Source organism: Felis catus, chromosome C1, assembly GCF_018350175.1.
Source record: "Felis catus isolate Fca126 chromosome C1, F.catus_Fca126_mat1.0, whole genome shotgun sequence".
Classification (NCBI taxonomy): Eukaryota; Metazoa; Chordata; class Mammalia; order Carnivora; family Felidae; genus Felis; species Felis catus.
In genome coordinates, this window is record NC_058375.1 from 65,259,189 (window position 1) to 65,285,487 (window position 26,299).

At 35.6% G+C, this 26,299-nt stretch overlaps 1 protein-coding gene across 23 annotated transcripts in view; it reads right to left on the reverse strand.

The window, feature by feature from the left end:
* Positions 1 to 26,299, reverse strand: part of FUBP1 (far upstream element binding protein 1) — a 52,657-nt gene that overhangs the window by 21,161 nt on the left and 5,197 nt on the right. For 4 of the 23 annotated variants that reach the window (XM_045036054.1, XM_045036046.1, XM_045036047.1 and 1 more), the window contains exons 2-21: positions 25,524 to 25,614; positions 24,602 to 24,664; positions 23,747 to 23,785; positions 23,237 to 23,276; positions 22,690 to 22,742; positions 22,532 to 22,603; positions 22,348 to 22,405; positions 20,256 to 20,418; positions 20,062 to 20,160; positions 19,832 to 19,933; positions 19,472 to 19,574; positions 19,275 to 19,375; positions 18,643 to 18,784; positions 17,843 to 18,003; positions 14,311 to 14,462; positions 14,144 to 14,223; positions 10,925 to 11,062; positions 8,891 to 8,965; positions 2,770 to 2,829; positions 2,544 to 2,689 (exon numbers count right to left, since the gene is read on the reverse strand). In XM_045036054.1, the coding sequence (XP_044891989.1) occupies positions 2,544 to 2,689; positions 2,770 to 2,829; positions 8,891 to 8,965; positions 10,925 to 11,062; positions 14,144 to 14,223; positions 14,311 to 14,462; positions 17,843 to 18,003; positions 18,643 to 18,784; positions 19,275 to 19,375; positions 19,472 to 19,574; positions 19,832 to 19,933; positions 20,062 to 20,160; positions 20,256 to 20,418; positions 22,348 to 22,405; positions 22,532 to 22,603; positions 22,690 to 22,742; positions 23,237 to 23,276; positions 23,747 to 23,785; positions 24,602 to 24,664; positions 25,524 to 25,614 (1,938 nt within the window). Of the gene's footprint in view, positions 1 to 600; positions 937 to 1,794; positions 2,301 to 2,543; positions 2,690 to 2,769; positions 2,830 to 8,890; positions 8,966 to 10,924; positions 11,063 to 14,143; positions 14,224 to 14,310; positions 14,463 to 17,842; positions 18,004 to 18,642; positions 18,785 to 19,274; positions 19,376 to 19,471; positions 19,575 to 19,831; positions 19,934 to 20,061; positions 20,161 to 20,255; positions 20,419 to 22,347; positions 22,406 to 22,531; positions 22,604 to 22,689; positions 22,743 to 23,236; positions 23,277 to 23,746; positions 23,786 to 24,601; positions 24,665 to 25,523; positions 25,615 to 26,299 lie in introns of those variants that run through there. The other 19 variants (XR_006584417.1, XR_006584416.1, XM_045036059.1 and 16 more) reach the window with 17 other exon arrangements.

The window sequence follows — 26,299 nt, forward strand, 5'->3', positions numbered from 1 at the left end:
ATGAATCAAAATCAACAGCCTCCAATTTGTGAGTTATGATATTGAATCCAACTGAGCTATTTCTTCAGTTTAATCAATAAATGCACCACTTTCCTAAAAGGTCATCTATAAAACAGTATCATGCAAAATACTGAAATTGTTCATGTCAATAACCCTACTCTTAAAGGTAACACATAACTAACTCCTTAACTATTAAACTTCAAACTAGAACTATATATCCATATCTAAATAAGGGCAAGGGAAGTCACTCCAGGTTCTATAAAACAATCAAAAACATTTCAAATATCTATAATGAACTGAACTGCTATTTTCTACCCTATAAGTAATCTCAACATTTATGTCCTTGTACATCTTTCCTTTATAGTATATTCAGAACTGGTGCTCCCCACCAATGAAAAGAATATATATATATATGTATATATATATTTATGAAATGGTGTTAAAACTGCTACATTGCTTAATATTTGCAAACTGAAAACCACTTCTGTCTGACACATTTCAAGTCTTTCATATTAATATAGAAGATATGCATACTGTACACTGAAAAGCAATATATTTTAGGAGCACCAATGAGTAATACTATTCAATTTTAATGATCAGTTTTCTTTAGCTATAGCTAAAGCATATCAAAAATACTTACCCATTAAGCTCACTTAAAAAAAAAATACAGACCTATGTATTATTCTATGTTAAATTAAGAAGCAGTTATGGTTTTCCAAGATATCAGCACTGTATTCCAACATAATATTCACACAAAGTATGGCATTTACATTATGTGGAACATTGACAAAAAGATACTGTTGCAGTTCATCAATTTGTCATTCTGATGTACTTACAGTGCAATGCTCCTTGAAGGAACACAATCAAGGATGATACACAGCACAGTCCTCCTCACCCCTACAGAGCTAGTTCTATACTGGCTGGATCAAACCTGCACTTCAACAGACAATGGCAAGACAGACTGTATTTGCATGTAGTCTAATATATTAATATGCAAAGAGCCAACAAATATGCAAAGAGTAAAACAATGGATTTCAACAAAATATCAGAACTTCAGCATGAGTGTTATAGGGTAATAAAGTGATTTCAAGTACATAAAAAATTAAGTTGATTCAATGATTGGACTTGTGCATTTACAAAGCAAGGCTTAACTATACTGCAAAAAGAAAAAAAAAAGAAAAAAGCTTGAACATTTCCATACCCCAATAATGTTTCAATGGCAGATGCACTGTAGCTATACTTTTTGCATACTATTTACTTTTCTACCCTAAATTTAAAAAGAAACACACTAATATTGTATACATTGAAAGTTTCTTTACATGAAAAAACTTCTTATTCAACTACTCATATTCACTAGCCGAAAACTGTTTAAAATTAGTTATGCTGAAACAGTCTTGGAAATCGAAGTAATTATCAAATTAAGAACAGAAAGGTTAACTGTTATAGCAGCAGTACAGATCTGAAACAGTGGTCATGTATAAAAGGAAATTTCACTGTTAATGCAATGGAAGTATGCCAAAAGATCACTGTACACACATGCAGTTTTGAATCAAACAGAAGGAAAAAAAAATGAAGATATCAGGATTACTTGTGCTGAAACAGCCAAATACAATAAATGGAAAAGATCCTCCAATCTACTACTATACTGCAAGGGGGAAAAAACATGCCAGTGTTTAAAAACTCAATTAATATTTCATGGGGAAAGCTTATATTTTGTGTATATGTATCTTAATTTATCATTGCTAAGAAATTATGAATCCTTTAAATACCCACATATCCAACTTACCGACACAGGAGGTTTCATATCATTTATTGTAAAGCACAAAACAGGCATTTTAAAAGTGAAAGTATACATTGAAAAAGTACATTTATATCACAAAGCATTGACCACATAATAGTTGCAAATACATTTGCTGGAATGTGTACATCTACACTAAATACTAAAAACAAACCAATTTTCATTTCTACACAGAAATATTAACCTCCTATCAGTAGTGATAGATATTTTGTACATTTTCAAAAAAAAAAAAAAAACACTATTTTAAACCAAAAACAAAATTAAGATCTTCATCAAGTCGTCTGCATCCATATATTTAACAAAGGTTTTTTTCCCCCACACAATGAAGCAAATACTGTATTGTCCACTTCTTATTATTGGCCCTGTGCAGAAGAGATACATAAGAAATACACAAAAAGTTAAAGAAAATCCTTTAAATGGAGCTAACTCAGGAGTGAATCCTTTAAGAAAGAAAAACTGGTTAATATAAATGGTGGTGGCTTCTTGCATGATTTGCAAATCCCTGGGGGAAAAAAATTTATTTTTAAAATCAGAGGCACTGTAGAAATACTCAGCACTCAGATGCCAGAAAGCATTATAAAAAAAACAAACAAAAAAACCCAAACAATACATCACAGTACTTCATTTAGTTATGCTATGCCAGATAAAAATTTAAAAGGCAAACATAATCCCAAACAGACAAAACAGTAAACATGCAGAAAACATGATTGGAGTAGAAATCAACACATTAGCAAGTTTAGTATACCTGAGGTGCTGGAGGATGCTGTGGCATTCCCTGGGGACTTGTCTGGGCATAGTAGGCTGCTTGTTGTCTATAGTACTCAGCCCAGGCTGCACTATAATCTGGCTGACCACCTGGTGGAGCACCAGTAGGAGCAGGAACCGCTTGACCTTTGAGAAAACAGAACAACTTTGTTGCTGTAACCACAATTAAAAGCCCAAAAGAATCTCATTTCTAATAAAAACAATACCTTGCTTCTTGTAATATTCCTCCCAAGCTTTTGAATAATCTTGTGTCTGCCCTTGTTGACCTAAAAAAAACCCCCTAAATTTTAATACAAAATTATATCCACTGTAAGTACAGGTTACAAAGACAAGCACAGAGGGTCAGAATTGCTCCTGTTTTATCTTATTCATTAGTGTCAGAAAACTACTCTGTAATTAGAGAAATCAGAATGCTGTTTCTTTTTGCCTTACATTAATCATAACTTTTAGTTCTAAAGCATTACTATTAACATTACTATTAATAAAAAGCGAAATCAAAACCATCCACATAGTTTTAACAAGAAAGGCAATGATTTAGGCATAATCTGGATTCAATTACAGAATTTATAAATATTAATGTTCTAAACTGAGTTTGGCAAGTATTTCAAGTAAACAATCTATGGTTCCCTGATGGTGATGCTGGGTGTGGGGAGGGGGGGGAAGACCACTATTTTTTCTTGTCTTATTCATTTGGATGTTACACTACAGGTTTTAAATAAAATGTAAATCTTTGATGGAGGAAAAGAACATTTTTGAAAAACAAAAAACCCATGTGAAATCTATTAAAGACTTCATTATTTTAAGATACGGTCAAGATCTTTGTTTCCTGATTTGTGACCTATAAATTATGTGTACGAAGACTAACCATCAAAATACTCTTTAATAATAAGATGTTTAAAATTTTAATATATGTTCAAACCACAATACAATTTTATTAAAAGTAACATGACAAAGAACATAAAGAACAATTACCAAAGACATTCGAAGGAACAAGATCAATCAAACACAAAACTCAACAGCTTTCATGAGCAGGTATTTTTTAAAGCAGGGTAATTAAGAGACTAAAGAGAATTAACCAAATCCAACGCACAAAATTTAAATGGGCTCTGGATTAAAATAAAGACAACATAGACACACACAGCCACAAGAGACATTTTTCTGACAACCAAAGAAAATATGGTCTATATGTTGATATTACTGCAATAATTTATTTACAACAGTGTGCAACCTACTTTGTAAAGGCTCAGGCACAAAAAATACATATATACACACACAAATTACATATGATAAACTTTTTAAAAATGTAGAATTTGAATAGAAAATATAAATATGGGTGTTCACTGTATGATTTTTCTGATTTTATCAAGGTATAAAAATTTATAAAATAAAAAGTTGGGGAGGAAGAACATGTGTTTTCCTATTGAGCTCCCTTTTTTGAGCAGAATTTTATATAGCTTATTACTTTGCCTGGTGAAATTATTATAGCTAGATAAAAAATACTAGAGAACAGACACAGGGAAAGTCGTTTTTTATGTTTGTTGGATGTTGCCAACTTTGTATAGCTGAACTCTGTATAGTTGCTGAAAATAGGCTATCACCATCAATCACAAAATTGAAGAATTAAAAGCAACTCAGTGAATAGAATTTTAACTTTTATGAGTAACTTTAAAAATCCAAGAAAAAAACCCCCTTCTATAGGCAACAGAGAAATCCCATGTAATATAAACAAAATTTTTAGTTTTGTTTTCCAGAATTCTTTTCAAACAGGAAGTGAGTTTAACATACTGATCCAATGAGGAGACACAATTTAAACAAATCTGAAATAGGTTTCAGTATTTAGACAACTCCCAAATATCCCAGGGTATCAAGAGCAATAAAACCACACAATGTCTCTTACAAGTTGTACACTTGAAAACCTGCTGACTTGAGGCCAAACTCGGTTAAGACAGCAACAATTTCTACTTCAGGTTTACAAAAAGGGACTGAACACCATTGTTAAGAGATACTCATTTTAGAGGCAAAATTACAATATAAGATGGTAGAAACAGAGACACATTAAGAAAATTCATCCAATTCAAATGTTACCTACTCTCCCATTTCAAATATTTCTGTGGAAAGTGAAGGGTAAACATGTCAGACTGTAAGAAAATCAAGCACTTGGTAAGTCGTAAACACCTCACATTCCAATCTTGAAGGTGTCCAAAGAAACAGTCATCTCACTCCTCCAACATGAGGGGCAAGTTTTGCCCTGCTGGAAAATAACTCTTCCTATCTGCTTAGGACTTACTTGGCTCTCCCCTAGCCTCTTGTGCCTCTCTGCCCCCTTTAGGAATGTACTTTAGCTTGCTCCCTTTATCCTTCTTAGTTCAAGAACTATTGAGATGCCTGTTTAGTTTATATTTTAGAACATCACTTAACATTTACATGTAGATTCACCATTTGTAAGGTTTGACTTTCATTTCATTCAAGAGGTAAGACTTGCCCTAGAGTTCACACATAATAGCCCAATGGCCAAACCTGCTTGAATAGATGTCACTACAAGTTATCGCTCTATATACCTGCCTCTTTCCCACAACCATTTTCCTCACTACACACCCTTTCCCCTTAAGGTACCATATGCCAAAGGCTCAGAGTCCACCACATCAGTACTTAATATTGTAAGAGCCTTTCTCTAAGTCAAACTTTTCCAAAAAATGCCTTCACCTGCCCTCTCCCAAATGGGAACTGCCTGTCTACTTTGAAATCCAGTTTGATCTGTTTACTTATTACAAAAGTTTCCTCATTTTAGCTCCAAAAATACCCACTCTTCGAGCTTTACTGCCATTCCTTGTAACACTTAAAATTTCCTTTGTTAACCCTCTATAATCTCATCTTTGTGAATTTCTCTCCGAAATTCTCTTGATATTAATCCTACGAAATTCAGAACTGTTTCAGAAAACAAAACTAACTAAAAAACTTAACTTGAGGCTCCTGGGTGGCTCAGTCAGTTACGTGTCCGACCGGCTCAGGTCACAATCTCACAGCTCATGGGTTCCAGCCCCGTGTCAGGCTCTGCTATCAGCTCAGAGCTGCTTCAGATTCTGTGTCTCGCTCTCTCTCACTCAAAAACAAACATTAAAAAAACAAAAAACAAAAAAACAAAAAACCCTCCTGTTTTAAGAGATTTACTTACTTATAAACAATGACACATTTATAACGTTAGTGGATATTTTCTGTCCTTAACAGGCAAAGCTGAGATTTGGCTTCAGAAGCTGGGACAGCCTGCCCAGTTTGGTAAAGAGGTTACTAGATTGGGAACTGGGATGTCCAGAGTCCTAGAAAATCCTAGCTCTGCCACTGTAAGAGTTCAACTTGGCCTCTCCAAATAAGATAGTTGGATTTGGAGATAAAAATTTTTATCTCCCTAATATCTTATTACTTTCTTCCCTTTTATTTACAAATCTTGAAAACTGCCTTGGTAGAGCACATGACTCTTGATCTCAGGGTTGTGAGTTCAAGCCCCACAATGGGCATAGAGATTACTTAAACAAAATCTTGAAAACTGAATTATATTAGTCTTATGCTTCAATATCTGGCAAGTAATGCACCCAGAAGAAATTAAGGTAGTTAAGCAACAACTCATTTGCAAAAAGAACTTCTATAGGACAAAATAAATTGACTTGCTAGCCAGGATTAGAGACCTGGCAATTTATTATTATTTCCCTTAAGATTTATATGTGAAATAATCATTCAACTTATCTTTTGCTCTCAAAAAAATTAACAGCTGATCACTATAGTGCTACAGAAAAACACATAACTGAGAAAAAAAAAATCTGAATGGTATTAAGACCTCACAGATTACATTCAACACACCTGCTCACTCTAGGCAAATAAAAGGTAGAAAAACCAAACCATAAATTTATCAACGTGCTGAAAATGAATGATAAAATATAATAAAACACAAGTTTCACCAGTTCCCCAATAATTATCTAAGTCCACAAACAGGCCTGTTTTTTATTTATTTATTTATTTATTTATTTATTTATTTATTTATTTATTTATTTAAAGTTTATTTATTTTTGGGACAGAGAGAGACAAAGCATGAACGGGGGAGGGGCAGAGACAGAGGGAGACACAGAATCGGAAGCAGGCTCCAGGCTCTGAGCCATCAGCCCAGAGCCTGACGCGGGGCTCGAACTCACGGACCGTGAGATCGTGACCTGAGCTGAAGTCGGATGCTTAACCGACTGAGCCACCCAGGCGCCCCAACTTATTTTTAATATTAACATAGGGAACATCTCTGGCACATTAACCATGGTGAAAATATAAGACCCAGCGATTTTTAATTGCAACATGCTCAAATTTTTACAATGGTGACACAATTTCATACAAGTTAAAGTGACCATATGTCCTGACCACTATCATGGGATGATTATTAACAGCATTCTCAGTTATTCTCAAAAGTATATCCCAGTCAGGATAATAAATTATGTGATCACCCTAATTAGAGTATACTGCTTTGAGATTAAAGTTTTTTAAAAGTATTTTTTTTGCAGAATTTTAGCTGTTGTAGACCTGCCTGAGATTAAGATGGGTCACAAAAACAATCTGTTTTAGCCTCAGGAATGTAGCATGGAAAGTCATACTAACAGGAAAAACAATTTTTCTTTCTTTAAATAGAAAATAAGCTACATAAAACATCCTTATCATGAAGTAAACATATCCTACACAAAAGAAAATTTAATATAATCACCATTCTGGAAAATTTTCTTTCTGTGAAGACGACAAAACACTCACAGGCAAAGAAACATTGAAGTTTATGTTGAAAATCTCAAACAGACTGTATACTATGATAAAATTCTACCATCTATACATTCATTCTATACCTGGGAAGAATGGACGAGTTTATCTGTTTGGCTTTCATTTGTGACAAGTGGCTGTAGTGTACATGGGTCAATTTCAAATGACACCATAACCTTCTAAAAACAAAAACTACTATCTGTTCAGCTGACCCTTGAACAATTCAGGGGTTAATGGGCACAGACCTCTGTGGAGTTGAAAACCCACATACAACTTTTGACTTTGGACAAGCTTAACTACTAATAGTCTCCTTTGACCAGAAGCCTTACAGATAACATAAACAGTGGACTAACACACATTTTGAGTATTATATACTGTATTTTACAATAAAGTAAGCTAGAGAAACAAGAAGAAAATCATAAAGTTCATTTATATAATACTGTAAAAAAAAAACCCACTTATAAGTAAACCCATAAAATTCAAACCTATGTTAAGGGTCAAATGAATATCAAGTTCCAAATAGTCCCAGAAAAAAACAAATCTGGGAGATGGGCTTGGAGTTTAGGCCCTCTTGGGAGTTCAAATTCTGGTTCTACCACTTAGTGGCTGTACATTTCAACTGTTAGTAGAAGTACAGTTTTCATTTGTAACAATTTGTAGTAATATATTTAGCAAAACACTTGATTAACAATTGTATCCTCCATGAGAATATAATAACCAGAAAGTCAGGGGCTCCTACCTGTTTACCCTCACAATCACATTCTCAGCATCTATTACTGTTTGGTATGTAGTATGTGTTCTACAGTCACTGAATCGAAATGACCTTTCTAGAGTACAACTTTTCCTTTCTCCTATATGCAAATGTTATTTAAGTAACTAACATCCTATGTCCCTGTAGGTTACTTATCTAGTTACTGTGCAGCAGAAAATACCACACAACCGATTTTTGCTTGGCTCTCTAGAATTTAACCTATGCCATTCAGGCTACTGATACATGTAACTGTCTTTGACAAAAGTACAAGTAATATTCAGGGTCATATGTGGCAACAGTGGAACTTTTGGTTTTAATTATTGTGGCTGACAAATGCATTTAGAAACAAAAGGATTTCCTTGTTATATAACCACAATTTTAAGAATTATGTATTTTTAGAATCAGTGATTTTAGAATGCATTCAGAGGTGCCTGGGTGGCTCAGTCGGTTAAGCGTCTGACGTCAGCTCAGGTCATGATCTCATGGCTCGTGAGTTCGAGCTCAGTGTTAGGCTGTGTGCTGACAGTTCAGAGCCTGGAGCCTGCTTCAGATTCTGTCTCTCTCTCTCTCTACCCCTCCCTCACTTCCACACACTCTCTCTCTTAAATATAAACATTAAAAAAAAAACAAACACATTTGATACTCCCTTCAAGATATTAAAAGTTAAAAACAAAGTGCAAGTAACAAAAACATAATGCAAACATGGTTTTATAACAATCTTCATCCTTCTAGTGAGATTTATTAAATGTTTCAAATTCAATTTAACTAAATGTATAAAAAAGAAATGTAGAACATACCCATTTTCTTGTAATACTCTTCCCAGGCCTTAGTATAATCAACCTGTCCAGCTGGAGCTGGATTCTGCTGATCTCCTTGTTTAAGAAAAACATTAAAAAAAAAAAAAAAAAAAAAAAAAGGATTAACAGTTTCAAAAAACAATCTTGGCCCTTTACTTCTATTCCTTGAATGGAGAAAGTAGGAGTGGCCTGCCATAGGGAGTGAGGGGCAGGAGGGAGGGTGCTATGTGGTAGTGGGATCCTTGCTGGTGCCAAAAACACAGGACACAGGAGGTACAGAGGCCCTCAACAGAGAAAGTTTGTTTATACACATGGAAGAGGAGTTACACTGAGCATGTAAGTAAATTCATTGGTCAAGTAAGGATATACACTGAGGATACCAAGTCATTCACTATTTATAGGCAATGAAAGGGAAAAAACCAGAAAGAACTCTGATGTGTTACAATAGAATTCTGCAGGCAGTATAATGGTTTGAGAAATATATACGTATATAGATACTAATGTTTCATATACGCACTCATAAGCATACATGTATATAAATTTCCTAGGTTCCATATCACCATGGTAGAAATGAACACACGGAGTTTTTGATTTCTCAAATACTATCATCTGCTAAAAGGAAATCAGGGCTACTTAGAAAAATAGCTGATTTTAGGGCTTGAGCCCAGAAAGCACAAAATAAGCATCTTTTGGGCAGGAAAGTAAAGACATGCTTAAAAAATGACAAACATTCGGGGTGCCTCAGTTGGTTAAGCATCTGACTTTGACTCAGGTCATGATCTCACGGTTCATGAGTTCAAGCCCCACATTGGGCTTGCTGCTGTTGGCAGAGACTGCTTCAGATCTTCTCCCTCCCCGCCCCTCTCAAAAATAAACAAACACATTTAAAAAAAAGTTAAAAAAGAATGACAGACATGTCAAAAGGATACAGGAACCATCTCAAAGGTACTCCTGAATGACCAAAGTTAGGGCAATCTGATAATCAAAATAGTAAAGATAGTTTAAAATACATGTTGAATAACACAGGAGTCCATACTGATATAAAGAAATAGAAGAAAACTTCTTCCTTATAATACCAACTAATACACGTAGAATGATGCAAACAGAAATTACCATCATGGCTGTAGCTGAATCAGGCACATGTTATCAAAGAAGGCTAAGGCCAATGGGCAGAAGTTCAGGAAGGAACAGAACAGTCTTATCAACTCAGTATAATTCCCCAAAAAGTATTTATTAATTTCAAAGAGAAAAATGGTAATTTTATGGTATAGAAACCTGGCAGACACCAACATGACCAAGCGACTATGGTTACCATCACCAGGGATGAAGCAGGTCAACATTATATGACCCTTGATGTAATGTACCAAGAGGAACATAGCAATATTTCTGAGGTACTGCCACATACCAAGTAGGACTTCACGATCATGACCTCATCTTTTTGAGAAAAGGCTCAGGTGACCTATGCTAATTTGATAGTCATCGCATAAGACAAAAGGTCTGTGCTTTTTTTTTTTTTTTTTTTACCAGATGGGATCCTAGATCAGAATAGGGAAACTGATAGGATAAATGGTGAAATCGGAGTAAGGGCTCTGCATCAGGACAGTAATGCTGTATCAATGCTGACTTAATGTTTTAGAGGACTGTATGATGGTCATGTATTATTGGAGTTAATACAAAAGGGTATTTAAGGGTACTGGGACATCATGTGCACAGCTTGGTCTTAAATGGTTCTGAAAGATTACTGGTAATGGATATGGACACATATGACAGAATAATGGGACAAGTGGGAGATGGGAGATAAAATATTGACAGGTAGGTTATCTGGGTGTTCTATAATGTTATCTTACAACTTAAACTTTTACGTAAGATGCAATTATTTTAAACTATTTCAAACTTATTTTTAATAAGGGAAATCTGCTCACTGAAGCTATAATGAAATATGGAAAGTTTTTAGGTGTTATACACTGATGTACTTCATACAGAATTCCAAACATAAGTTTCTATTTCTACATACAAAATAAATGTTTTAGTTACCATAGTTACCTTGTCCATTGGTTTGGGTTGTAGTTGGTGCACCGGCAGGAGCTGCAGGTGGTGGCTGTGCTTGCTGTTGATAATAGTGAGCATAGTAGGCAGCCCAAGCTGCTGAATTTGGATCCGTTCCTGCCTTAGCTAGAATAAACACAAATTCAAGGTTTGCATCTAAAGTCCATAATCTCTCTCTCACACACACACTCTCTCTCACACCCTCTTTGGCAAAGAAAGAGACCCCAAAATTAACTGGAGATCAAAAACAGTAAATGAGAAGTTTTAAATTCTTATTTTGTCATTATTTCCTTTAATTTCAGTAAAGTGAGATACAGAAATTAAGTGACCTAATTCTTAGAAAACTAGTTGAGTGGCAGAATCGTAATAGGAATAAAGATCTTTTGCTTTCAAATCCAATTTGCCTTACAACATTCTGTGCCCTTTTTTTTTTTAACCTAGTTTTGCCTCAAGCACAGCAGTTCTACATGGTAGATGACTAAAGGAAAGGATTTCTAGGAACTATCTGTACAAGAAACAATTATTTTAAAACTGAGTTTTGTCTTGTCTTAAAGAAAGTCCTGCATTCTTTAAGAATCTTAAACAGTCATATTTCACCTCATCATATTTCACAGTAATTATCCTAAATCATACACTTGATGTCACTGCCCTACTTGAAATTGTTCATTCCAGAGACTTCAGGGCTGCCAAAAGCTTTTAAGTGCAACATTATCACCCAGTATCTTTCATGATCTGACTCTCTGGCTTATCCTTTCCATTCCAGCCTCATCTTCCCCTCTTTTGTCAGTATTTTTCTAACACTCAAGTTCTGGTCAAACTGCTTGTACTTTTCAGAAGTTGCAATGCTCATATCTGGCCTCAGACCTTGTTATGCTTTCTCTGGACTTGCACTCCTCATTCATCCTCCATAAAAACCAACTCATGCAATCACAGTTTGAGACCTCTTAGAAACAGAAATCCTCTTCTTGATTCTGTCCTTTATACCAAGAATACATCATGTGACACTACAGTATATTTTTATTAGTTTATATCACCAAGAAGAATGTAATTTCCTTAGGCAGAGCCTGTATCTATATGAAATCTGTTTATCCTTTATCCCATGTGGGCAGCAAGTCTCAGCTGCTTAATAAAGTTTAGTGAAATTTGAGGAAAAAGGAGCAGGAATTTCTAGAGTGATACAATTTTTAAGGTAATACAATTGTAAGGCATTATCTACCCTCCACCTCTTCCAAGTAAAAAATGTATTGCTTTTCTAAGTTGGATTACCTGTGTACTAATACAAATATTTCACTTGACACCATCTCTGGCTAGAGAAACTGAGATAAAACAGACTTTGAAAGGCAATACTTGTACTCTTGAATGTGTAGACTGTATTAACAAAACCAGACTTACAGTTAGATATAATACAGATGGAGAATTTACTAATTATTCACTCAACATGATATCGTTTCATTTATCATTTTATAGGTAAGAAAAAAATGTTAAACTGACTATAAGTTTCATCTAAATCAATTATGTGGTTTTTACATAATGCGAAGTCTAATATAAGCAATATCTAACCCTAGCTGCCATCTTAGCTAATGGGTTACTTCTTTTCCAAAGACAGTGCCGCAAGCCATATTCATCAACCAATTCTTACAGCAGTGACTTCACTACTACTCCCAGAGGGAAAAATGAGACTGTGATACAGAGACTACTTATTCCCATCATTTCTCTCAATCACGTTACTGATCCAAACAGGGCTCATATGGTGCAATATTGGAGATCCAAGTTCCCCAATAGAAATTCACCCCTTAACTTGCTCTAACTCTTGAATCTCTTAAATTACCGGATTTCTCTGCTTAATCACACCATCCCAGTTAGCTTATAAGAGGAAAGGAAAAATCTTTTCTTTCTTTAAAGACATTTAGGGACAACTAGGCTCAGTCGGTTGAGTATCTGATGCTTGACTTTGGCTCAGGTCATGATCCCAAGGTCATGGCATCAGGCCCTGCTATGGGCTCTGTGCAGGGTAAGAAGCTTGCTTGGGATTCTTTCTCTCCCTCCGCCCCTTCCCTATTTGTGTGCACTAAGATAAAAATGAAGAAAAAAATACCTAATAAAGATGTTTAAGCTATTATACACTAACTTATATTTGATCCTTCTGTAAGTCCACCTATAATAGCATTGCTAACACTTGGGAGTGTACTTTTCTGCTGTAGAATGTAAACTAATCTTTGCGTACCCACATCTTAGCACACTCAAGTTGTTTCTTGAATGAAAGTTGTGGTTATTTGGTTACTGTCATGTGTAACCATATTTCAAAGAGCACACTTCCTAGGAAATTAAAGTATGTTACAAATATAGGGCCACATTTAAATAACAATGTTTTAATAAAATTCACCAGAACAATTTCATTTAAATCAATTATTTAGGTTCTTTCAAGAAATAAATACACTAGTGTGGAAAGGAATCCATAATTCAGTACCTTCCTTGAAACTACTCCAGTGAAAGAGGCCTAAAAGATAGGTAGTAGGTGAGAAAGAAGGATCATCAATAAATGTTAATTGGTTTCAATGAATGCCCCTTTGACCATCATGGAAAGAAAACTAGAGGGTGGAAGATGCAATAACAGAATACAATGTAATATATATAAAATCCAGATCGGAACAGAGAAAACATTTAACTAAACGTATTTTTAATTTCTAACATGCAGACATTAAACAGAGGCCTGATTTTTACTAATATATGAAATTACATAAGGAATATTAAAAGATTAAAACAGCTTACATATCTTATTTGAGAACTACTAAGTTCTCAAATTTAAGTATTAAATGCTCCATTAGATGCTCACATAATTATACAAATAAATGTACACTCTTCTTTCATGGACAATGTCACAATTAACACATCATACATTTGATGGCACTGGAATCTAAAACTAAGACACTGTACTTCTTCCTATAGCTTCTGGCTTTTAGCACTCTGTTCTTATCACTTTGAAAGGAGAGAAAGTCAACGTAGGTAGAAAAAAGTTACATGAAAACATCATATTCACTCAGTCTCATACACTGTGGTAAAATCAGAAACTAAGACTCCTGTTGAAAGAGTGAAACAAGTGCGAAAAATGCACACAATGTAGAAATAACACTAGAAAATTTAAGAGTATATATAACAGGAGAGGCAAACAAAACTACAGATTACACATGAATGATAAATGTCTTTTACCTGGATCAGGAGGGGCCTGCTGCTGCCAGTGTGGATATGCATTTCCCCACCCCTGGGGGGCATAAGGAGCTGGAGGTCCACTGAAAAGATAGAAATCAATATAAAAACACAATTTACCAAAAGCTAGAATGTTTGGGGAAAACTCCAGAATCAAACTCAGTACTTACTGAGGAGCAGGGCCAGGTGGTCCTGGATTGTAAGGTGCAGGGTTGTATGGTCCCATTGGAGTTCCAGGCCCTGGAGGCCCAGGAGGCCCATGGGGGCCTGGGACACCATGGGGCCCATGGGGTACAGGTGGCCCTAAAGGATTTACTGGGCCCTGTAAAAAAAGCAAAGAGATGTACAAAAAAATCAGAAAAACAGCAATGGCTTAACAATTCAAAGGCCAAATAACACCAACAACATATTTTAGATTTTCCTTCATTTCCTCATTCATGTTGCAAAAAATTTTTAAATTTTTTTAATGTTTACTTATTTTAAGAGAGAGTGTGTGTGAGCAAGCAGGGGAGGGGCAGAGAGAGAGAGAGAGAGAGAGAGAGAGAGAGAGAGACAGACACACACACACACACACACACACACACACACACACACACACAATCTGAAACAGGCTCCAAGTTCTGAGCTATCAGCACAGAGCCCAAATCGGAACTCAAACTCAGGGAACTGCAAGATCATGACCTGAGCCAAATTCAGACGCTTAACTGATTGAGCCACCCAGGCGCCCATGCTGAAAAAACTCAACTCTACCATATTAAATATTAAGACCTGAAAATTCATTAAAATCAACAGCATCAGCAAAGAACTGAAACATCTCCTTTATCTTCCATTCTCTTCCTTTCAGACGAATTCCCTTTTCCATTATTTCCCTTTCTTTTTTATAATTCTTACTTCTACTACACTTCTTTATTATCTTATCATGGAAGTGTATCAAATACCATGTTTTCTCTAACTTTTCTTTCTCTACATCTATTCAGCATCTACTTTCCTAACAATCAGACAACCACCTTGACAATATATTCCCCAAATTGCTAAGGCTTTATACTGTGAACTACTGGGTACTTTATCATGTAAAGTAACAACTAGTAACTTTAGTAACTCAAAAAACTAAACTCCTCTTCATAACCTTTGTGCCCCGGAACCCCATTTAAAATCAGTAATTTAAAGTCATTTCCTCTCTTCCCCTTTATCATTAGTTTCTAAATACCCTATCTTCATATTCATATCATACCACTTAATAATGCTTAGTTGATTTTCCTTTTGATAATCCAAATTAGCTTTCATGAAGTTAATACTGACCATGTGACATTTTGAAGAAAAATGCTTAAATCACATTTAGTTGTCTATTCCCTCACTACAAAATAATGAAGCTAAACTTTGTAATTTTAAAAATTTTAACGTTTATTTTTGAGAGAGACAGAGCATGAGCAGGGGAGGGGCAGAGAGAGAGGGAGACACAGAATCTGAAGCAGGCTTCAGAATCTGAGCTGTCAGCACAGAGCCTGACGCAGGGCTTGAACCCACGAACTGTGAGATTATGATGTGAGTTGAAATCAGACGCTTAACTGACTGAGCCAGCCAGGCGCCCTAAATTCCATGACTTTTCAAGTTCCTTCTATTACTTTACCGCTTTAAATCTGTTTTCATTATCCTTCACTTCTATTATCCATAACCAATCCCTTACAAAAAGTAAAAAAGCACTACTGAAAAAGTAGCAACATTTTCATAGGGTTATGTATGAGGCACTCTTTTAAGTGACACAAACCTCGTATCATTTGTACAACCTGTAAAACAGCTATTATTATCATCCTTATTTTCAGAGAAAGAAACAAGAGGCAAACAAGTATAAACAGCTTTCTCCAAGGTCACACAGTAAATGATTCAGAGTATTTTGAACCTAACAGCCTGATTCCAGAGTCCATGCTCTTAACTATCAAACTAAACTGCTTCTCTAGAACCTATCTTGTTTGCCCATCAATCCAGAAGAAACCTTGATCCATGCATGCTAAGGATAGTAAAATCCAAAATGTTAATTCATTTTTCTAGCATCAACCTCTGCCAATACTGGGTACATAATTATTTTCTTCATATTTTCAATTACACTTATATTTAAAAATTTTTTCAATGCTTATTTTTGAGAGAGACAGATCGTGAGTGGGGGAGGGGCAGAGAGAGAGGAAGACACAGGATCCGAAGCAGGCTCCAGGCTCTGAGCTATCAGCACAGAGCCCAACGTGGGGCTTAAATTCGTGAACCATGAAATTGTGACCTGAGCTGATGCAGGACACCTAACTGAGCCACTCAGGTGCTCCTATACTTATTAATTTTTTAAATGTATATTTGAGAGAATGAGAGAAAATAAAAGCCCATGTGAGCATGTGGGGGAGCGGGGCAGAGAGAGAATGAGAATCCCAAGTAGGCTCTGTGCTAACAGTGCGAGTTCAATCTCATGAACCTGGAGATCATGACCTGTGCTGAAATCAGAAGTCAGCCACTTAAGTGACTCAGCCACCCAGACACCTGTATTTTTAAGTAGGCCTCATGCCCAGCACTGAGCCAAATGCAGGGCTCAAACCCAGGACCCTCAGATCAAGACCCAAGTGGAGATTAAGTAGGATGCCCAAATGACTGAGCCACCCAGGTGCCCCAACAATTACACTTATTAATACCACAAAACTTACAATATTTGTATATGTTTTTATAAGATTTTCTTTTAATTTCTTAGTCATCTCTATATCCAACATGGGGCTCAAAACTCACAACCCTAAGATCAAGAGTAACATGTTCTACTGACTGAACCAGCCAGGTACCCCTGGTAAGATATTCTGTAAGTGTCTTTTATACATCTATTTTTGTCTTTCCCAGAAGACAGAAACAGTATCTAACTTCTTTTGTATCCCTTCCACAATATGGCAATCATCAGGGAGAACTTTCCTAAGAAATTCTAATTATTATTATTCAAAATGCTCCCTTACATCCTATAGTAAAAGAACACAGTTAAGACACTACATCCTCCTCTTATAAGAAAGCACAATCAAGACTCTTTATACTTTTTTTGTACTACCACCAGGAAACTTATCTAAAGGAAAAGTTTCCAAATTTGTGTATCAGAACTATCTGTCATGTGTAAAGGTGGAAAGCATTCAAATAGTATACACTTTAAAACTCCCCAAATGACTGTCAATCTAAGATGGATTTGTAAATTTCTACTCTAAACTGGGGGATTCATCTAATACATATTTACCTGAGCAGGGTGGAGTACATTAAGCCCTTAATAAATACTGAATTCCCATTAACTATGTCCTACAAGTACATTCTACAACCCACCCACCAACTCTTACATTGTATCTGCAAGTAATGCAGTCTATTATTTACTCACACAAAGTTCTAAATACTTATAAATGTGTATTTAATTGAATTATTTGTCACTGCTGGACAATCTTTCCTGTTATATGTGTTCATTTTGTGGTGAAACCTACAATCTTAGACTAGAAATTGACATTTTTTTATATAGCAATTATAGAAACTTCTGAATTAATACCTTCTATTTAATAGGGTCTATGTAAATATCGTATTTATTTACTTTTTAAGTAAGCTTTATACCCAACATGAGGCCTGAACTCACAACCTGGGGATAAAGAGTTGCATGCTTTACTAAGCCAACCAGGTGTCCCTCTAAATTGAAATTTAAAGCATACTCACACCAATCTTTTCTTCTATAAGTTGCCGTGCATAGTCTATTTGCTGTGGAGTGCCACGAATTGTAAATAATTTCATATTAGGATCTGCATTAGGTGGAGGATTTCTCTGAAGTTCTATTCTTGCACCAGACTGTTGGCTTATGCTTTTTATGGTTTCACCTCCTAAAATCAAAACACAGTAATTTTTCTAAAGAGCCAAAGGATACAAAAAGAACTTTTTAAAAGAAAATGACCACAACTAAAAGGGCCATTAAGAAAAAAGTTTAGAGCAGTATCCCATCTGCCAATATTCTATTAGAATTTTCCATTTATTCTACACTTAAAATCAAATTGTATAAAGCATCTCATGCTTCTAAAATACATTCAAGTTTCAAGACAACTTAGCATGTCTGTACCTAACCTTAATATCAACTGTAACAACAACAAAAAGTAACTCATCAAAATATTTGGTTCAAATAAATTGCTTTTACAAGTAACGTAACACTTATTAAAAGCCCTAAACTTTAAAAAGATGTAAGGAAAAAGCAAATGGCACAAAAACATCAAACCACTTTTTGGGTCAAAACAAGTTTCTTACACTAATACACTATTGGTCCACCCTCTAGAAGCCAATGTTTTTCAAATCCCATTCTTTTTATGTGCATATAAGGCCCTCATTTATGTTTTTGTTACAAACCAACATAAAATAGAGCCAAAGAAAAATCCTTGCTACTGATTTACAAGAGAAATAGCATCCAGAAAAATCAGGTCATGTGTTAACATTTTTACCCACACATTAAGACATTATTTAAAATACATTGCCTTTTCCTATTATTAATCCAGTTTTCCCTGTTGGTACAATGAAATTAAATTCCTGTAGTCCACCAGGTGGTCCCATGTTCCAGTTGCCTTGACCTCTACCTCTTCCTCGGCCACCAGGTCCAGGTCCACCAGGATTACCAGCCTAAAGAAGGGAAACACAAAGAAAAAAATAAAAGTCAGCACAGAAGAATATTCTTCTTTCTATGGTGAAGTCATTACATGTCTATTCTTCTAAACCAGAAATTTAAAGAAGCTGAGAGAGAGGACTTGGCCCAAATAATCAAATACTACCCACCGCTTGTTCTTTTTACACTAGGATGAATAAGACTGTACTTATGTAGCTGCCTTTCTGTTCCGAGATGTCTACCTCAAAGTTACCTTTCTAGCTATTAACAAAGCATTATCAGACAGATTCTGACATAAAACTAAAGGGGGAGGGGGGACACTTTCACGCTTTCAAGAAAATAGATACTTTTGTGGAGCCTGATGCAGGGTTTTATCTTACGAACCATGAGATCATGACCTGAGCCGAAATCAAGAGTCAGATGCTTGACTGACTGACCCACTCATGCATCCTGGAAAGTATTTTTTAAATGAAAACAAAATAATGAAAATAGTAACATCTGTCAAACCTGAACACTTCGAAGGAGGTCTGTAATAATTTCTGCAGCGTGTTGACACCGGTCTGGAGGTCCTGTTATTTGTGCTATTCTATCAGGTGTTGTTCCATCATCTTCAAAATAAAAAACCAAAATGGATCTATTTAGCAACAAATGGACGTCAAAACGAATTGCTACCAACACCTAGAAAATTAAATATGTATACTCACCTGGCTTAAACTGAATTCGAACACCAGCATCATTTTGTATTTTTTTAATCATCTCTCCATTTCTTCCTATTACAATGCCAACAGCAAATCTTGGAATGGGGACCTTATACAAAGAAGACTACATATTAAGAAAGCCATTTCCTGAAAATTAATCTACCTCAAATCATAAAAGTAAAAACAGCACTATGCTCTGATATGCCATCAAATCGGGTAATGAGATACAAGTTATACATTCTACACTCTAAGGCAGAAACAGGGTGAGGGGATACAATGTTAGAGATGGGTTTGTAACACACAACAGAAAAAACACATATTTATCAACCAGTATACAACCATTTGTGAATGGGTATTTTTACTTACATCTATCCCTTCATTTCCACCTATTCTTGACCCATACTCATTTCGAACTTCTCTGAAACCACCTTGATCACGAATTAACTCTAACACCATTTCCTTGGCTTGCTGAAGTAGGGGGGAAGAAAAAAATCACCCAATTTAGAAAGTATGTCTCAAAACACTGTAATTATTCATACGTGTTTTGCCCATTCCGCCCCCAAATCCTTCTTTGTAAAATATAAACTTAAGTTTACTTGAACTTTGTATGGGTCTCCTGTAATCCTAAGAGGTTTGTCAGCACCAGTGTTCTGAGGTCCATCTTGAATCATAACCATTTTAACTCCAGCCCGCTCCTGTTACAGAAATCACAAGTATTAACAAAAGGGGAGTGGAAGGAAACAGGCTTCAAAATAGATGAAAAGTAGTCATTTTACAAACATAATAATACCTGAAGTTGTTTAATAGTTTCTCCCCCCTTTCCAATAACTAATCCTGCTTTGCTAGCTGGAATCATTATTTCTTGAACTGCATTTCCTGGTCCATCACCATGGTGGAAGCCAGGGGCTGGTCTTCCCTTTTCTACAATCTGGTCCAGTAACCGTTTTGCTGATCTGTTAACAAATAAAGAGTCAAAGAGTAAGTTACAGCATAATCAAAACCTTATCGCAAACAGAGAAATATGAAATAGTATGATCAGGTACTTCTCCCATTCTAATTCAGGTTTAGGGGGCTTAACACTAATTTAACAAAATTTTTTTATTAAAAAAATTTTTTTTCAACATTTATTCATTTTTGAGAGATAGACACAGCGTGAGCAGGGGAGGGACACAGAGGGAGACAGACACAGGATCTGGGCTGTCAGCACAGAGCCCAACACGGGGCTCAAACCCTGCTTCGGATTCTGTGTCTCCCTCTCACTGCCCCTCCCCCGCTCACACCTCTGTCTTTTTCTCTCAAAAGTAAATAAACATTAAAAGAAATGAAATGAGGGGCGCCTGGGTGGCGCAGTTGGTTAAGCGTCTGACTTCAGCCAGGTCACGATCTCGCGGTCTGTGAGTTCGAGCCCCACGTCGGGTTCTGGGCTGATGGCTCAGAGCCTGGAGCCTGTTTCCGATTCTGTGTCTCCCTCTCTCTCTGCCCCTCCCCCGTTCATGCTCTGTCTCTCTCTGTCCCAAAAATAAATAAACGTTGAAAAAAAAAAAATGAAATGAGGTGCCAAGTGAGTCAGGCCTTGATAAAAACACTTTTACTCTAAGTGGTGAAGCATTAGAGGATCTGAGTAAAGTAGGGATATGAACTGATTCACATTTTTTTTTTTTAAATTTTTTTTTTTTAACGTTTATTTATTTTTGGGACAGAGAGAGACAGAGCATGAACAGGGGAGGGGCAGAGAGAGAGGGAGACACAGAATCGGAAACAGGCTCCAGGCTCCGAGCCATCAGCCCAGAGCCCAACGCGGGGCTCGAACTCCCGGACCACGAGATCGTGACCTGGCTGAAGTAGGACGCTTAAACGACTGCGCCACCCAGGCGCCCCTGAACTGATTCACATTTTAAAAAGATCACTATGGCTATACTAGCATAAGGATATACTACTGCTGAACAAGGCTAAAAAGAATGGAAACATATTGAAATATAGGCAAATGATGTCACAGACAAGGTGACAGTATAGAAGTGGCAAGAAGAGGCTAGATTCCAAATCAATTATGAAGAAAAAATGACCCAAGAGTTCCTTATGGGTAAATTGAGGCATGAGAAAAAATTAAAAGTATTAAAACAGAGTTGCCATTCACTGAGATGAGTAAGAGGAGTAAAAGACAAAGCAGGCTGGGAATGGGATGGAAAACAATTTCCCCTTTATAACAATCTGATGTTTGAGATGTCTAGTAGACATTCAAGCAGAGATACTAAGTAAGCAGCTCGACAGGAATCTAGAATTTAGAAAAAGAGCAACACTGAAGTTAAAAATTTAAGAGTACATAAAATTTATGATATCTAAAATTATATATTAAATGAGTAAATGAAGTACTCTAAGGAGCACATATAGATTTTAGGAGGACTGAATTTGGGGGCACTTTCACAACAAAAGGTCAGAAATATAAAGCAGGACAACCAAGAATGACTGAGAAAGGGCAGCCAGGGAGCTGGCGATTTCTAGGAAGATTGTTCACTGTGTCAAACAATGTTGATAGGTGGAAAAAGAATCCATTTGTGATCTCAGAAAGAACAATTTCAATGGAACCACGGGAATAAAACTGATTCATACATGTTCAAGAAAAAATGAAAACAGAGGCAGATGATACTGAAAATAGAGCTACCGCTTTTTAGTTTTGTTGTATAAGGAGGCAGAGAAATATAAATGTGGGGTTCAAGGACGGTTTTTGTCAAGATGAAGGAATTTTCAAGCATGTTTATATGTTGTTAGAAATTATCCAGAAAATGGGAAAATTAATAGTGCAGAACAAAGTTGGTTCAAATGTACGGGCAATATCCTCTGCTAGGAAGGATGCACTGGCCTCAGGCATAGGATTTCATACTTACTGGACAGATTCAGGTGTTCCAGTTAACATACAAGACCTTTCTGGAAGGCCACCACTGTCTACAATTAAAAACAACACCAAACAAATTTTAGGCCAAGAGAAGATTAACAGCATCATTCACTAGCTACTGACAAAAACATGCTAGTTTTCTAGTCATTTTGAAAACAGCAAGAGAGTAACATTACCAGGAGCTATCTGTATTTTGCATCCAGATTCTTGTTGTATGCGTGAAATCTGTTCACCTCCTCTGCCAATTACTGGTAAGAAAAAAGAACATTAGTTGCTAAAAGACTATAGAGTATATTTTGATTGTTGTCAAAGCTTTAAAAATTAGGTTACTTACTAAATCCAACCATTCCATCTGGAACTTTGTATTCTTCTGTCATTACAGACCTGCTAAAAAATAACAAAAACTAACATTTTCCTTCAAAGAAAGCAGCTCTGTTTACACATAAAAGGTAACCCACGAACAAAAAATCGAAGTCTAAAGGCTTAAACTAGGTTTTCAGGTACATATTCATAGTCAAAATACAGCTTGAGTAGTTCAAGTCAGAATCGACACATCAAGTCAGAAGGTATGGTAGATGAACAGTCTAAAGGCATGAACTACAAAGGAGTTAGGGTGGAGTTCAGGTAATGTTATCTTAGTGACTATTCACTTTAGTTCGTCTAAAATATGGCTAATTCCACCCATCCTTCCAAATTATAAATGTATCTCACTCAAAAGGTAAAATTATCCTTCTGTATCACCTTCTTAAATGGGGGGAAATGAATTCTTATACGCAAAATAAAATGCAGACACATACTCGTTATACACTAACTTGGTTGTGTTTTCACCAACAGTTAAACTAAAATTTGCAAAGAACTCTTGGAAAAGCATTTCACTATACCTTTGCTGCTGATGCATCGGTGGCAACTGTGTTCCAAAAGCTACCAAAAAATCAAATAAAAATAAAATGAAAACTAAGTTTCCCACATATTTAATACAATTATATCCAACAATTCTAAAATCTTTCCTCAATACACACAGTATCTTTAAGAGAGTAAAATTTTATGCAGAATACTTAAATCAACATTGACAGTGGTCAAGAAAGTCACTGTAATGGCAGAGATCATCAGCAACGACATAGGAAAAAAACCGTCCTTTCTCAAGGGGTGCAAGCTTAAGTTAAAAATGGAATTATAAAATAAACTGAATACAAAAACAATTTAGCAACCAAATATTATTAATATATACCCGGCCATAATTGAAGTGGGAGATTATAAAGACATGAAATACATATTTACAAAGCTATTCACGGCCTTACACTAACTCCAAAGATACGCAACAAAAAACAGGAACAAAACCCTCGTATTAAATTCCAGTTACTTTAGCTTTTGACCCAATTTAAAATACTTACAGTCATTTTGAGGAGCAACTTTCTTAGCATCTGGTTGATCTGCAAAATTAAAAGCTTTTTAACTTTTTGCCAGTAAGTACAAATACAAGACTTAGCTAACCCGTGCCCAAGTAAGAATAAATATCAATGTAAACACTTATTGAAATAGCTGAGGGTAATTATCATTTGAACCAAAAAGTGCCAATACTTATCCCAGACTCTTAATAATCAAAAGAAACATTACATTTCTTTAATTCTTTTCATGTTTAAAAGATGCACAGACATTAAAAAAAAATTCTTTTTGATTGTATCAAATCACTGACCTTAATGTATGTTAAGCACTTTAGAATGATACAAGACAAAGTACTTAGGTCCATTACTAGCAAAATATCACATGCTAAAGGCTAATGATGCTTCCCACTGTAGGAACTGAAGACTGGAAGAAAAACAGAACCTATCAGAACGTGAAAATTTGACATATCAAAAGTTGAGTGTATCTGACAGTGACCACAAGGCTATGCAAAATAAATAAAAAAAAAAATCACATTACAAGGCAATCTCAATCTAAACTATTCTATTGCTCCTAACCAAACATTTCACGGCATAAACTTCAGCAGAAAAACTCAAAGCAACTACATGACTACCTTCATCTACATCCTTTACACAGATGAATACAATGCATACCTTAGAATAGACAACCTACATCTGAAAGTACTACATTTTCCTCCCCCCTTCAAACTTAAATGTTTAAACATCAGAATGTTGTGCAGCAAAAATTCAGACACATAATCCAAGAAATATTTGTGTCCATTTAAGAATCCACTGGTTTATTTCACGTTTACATACTAAACACAGGTAATAAATAAAAATTCCTGCCTTTAAAAGGAGAGGGCATTCCCTCCCAGTGTGTTGTACTGCTCGGACTTGTCCAAGAGCCATCTACACATAAAATAAAAAGAATACATTACATACAACATCTGAAGCATCATTAGCTCATTTTTTTGTATATCAAAACCTCACTATAAATGTGAAAGACACTTAAATAAAAGAAAACCAAGTACACCTGGTCAAAAGCTACAAATACATTCTATAGGCTCATTCAGAATCCTCCTTAAAAAAGAAAAAAGTTAAATAAATAAAATGGCAAAAAGAAAATGTATCAAAATTCATATATCAAATCTAAAACAAAAAAATACTTGCAGACTTCTAAGTTCAGAAGCTTCAACAATTATGTTTAAAAAAAAAAAAAAACAAAGCACTGTAAATCTACTGTTTTAAGCCACATTTTGAGTTAAACCTGAAACACAAAACAAGGTACTGAAACAAAAAAAGTAACATAAAAAAAAAGGTATAACCTGCAACACACTAGAGTAGCAAGCTATAGCAACATCAACCTTTAAAGTGAAATCTGAAATAGTAAAATAATGAAAACATAGCATATAAAGATTAATTCACGTATGAAGAAAAAAACCCAGTGAAATGTCTTCTAAACATTTTATATTTTTGTTCTTTTCAGTATGTTAACAAGTTGTCTGTGCAAACTGTCAATCTGGCACAATCCTAAAAAAAAGAAAACGTTGTTTTCTACTAAGACAAAACTTGCTGATTAGCTCAAAATTTTACCTACCTTGTCTAAGGTCTTTTCCCCCCTTTCCTTCTGAGGCCAATATAAACCTTACAATTTTAGGAACCTTATTATAAAAGTAATGTTTCAATAAAGAACATGCAAAAAATATCAAAAACCGCCTTCAACTAAACTGTGTGTAAAACAATTAAAATACTTATGACTACAACTTACCTCCGTCTTCCAAAGGTCTTTTTTGTCCCCCATAACCATAGTCATTTGAATTCAGTGATGTACCAGCATCACCTCCAATTTTTGCTGCAATCTTAAAAAACAAAAGCACACCATCATTAAGAATAACACTGTAACTACTATACACCACTCAGTGCCAAATTTCTTCATAAATTTCCTACTACACATATATGCTAAATATCTAACACATAAGTAAATTAATTTGAAAAAGAAATTAAAATTACAGATCAATGTATTAATACATTTAATAACCTCAATGAGTTAACAAATAATCATCATCTGGAATTAAGCTTCTGATAAATCTCTGTAAGAACAAAGAAGTAATCAATCAGCAATCTCCAGAATCCAATGACCAAATAAATAGCTTTGAGGAAAATCTAGGTCTTAATTCTTCTCCATGGCTCTCTCCCATGACTCTTCAAAAAGCATGCTGTGGGCACAGAGAATGTGAACACCTTATGGGACTTCAAAGCTGTGTTGCCCAATAAGGTAAATGCTAGTAGCTACATATGGTTATTGAGTACTTAAAAAGTGGCTAGTCCAAATTGAAATGTATTTAAATGTTAAATACATAATGGATACTGAAAACTTGAAACAAACATAAAGAACCGAAGCATCTTAATTTTTTAAAAAATTATGGGTCGCCTGGGTGGCTCAGTCGGTTAAGCCGCCGGCTTCGGCTCAGGTCATGATCTCACGGTCCGTGAGTTCAAGCCCCGCGTCGGGCTCTGTGCTGACAGCTCAGAGCCTGGAGCCTG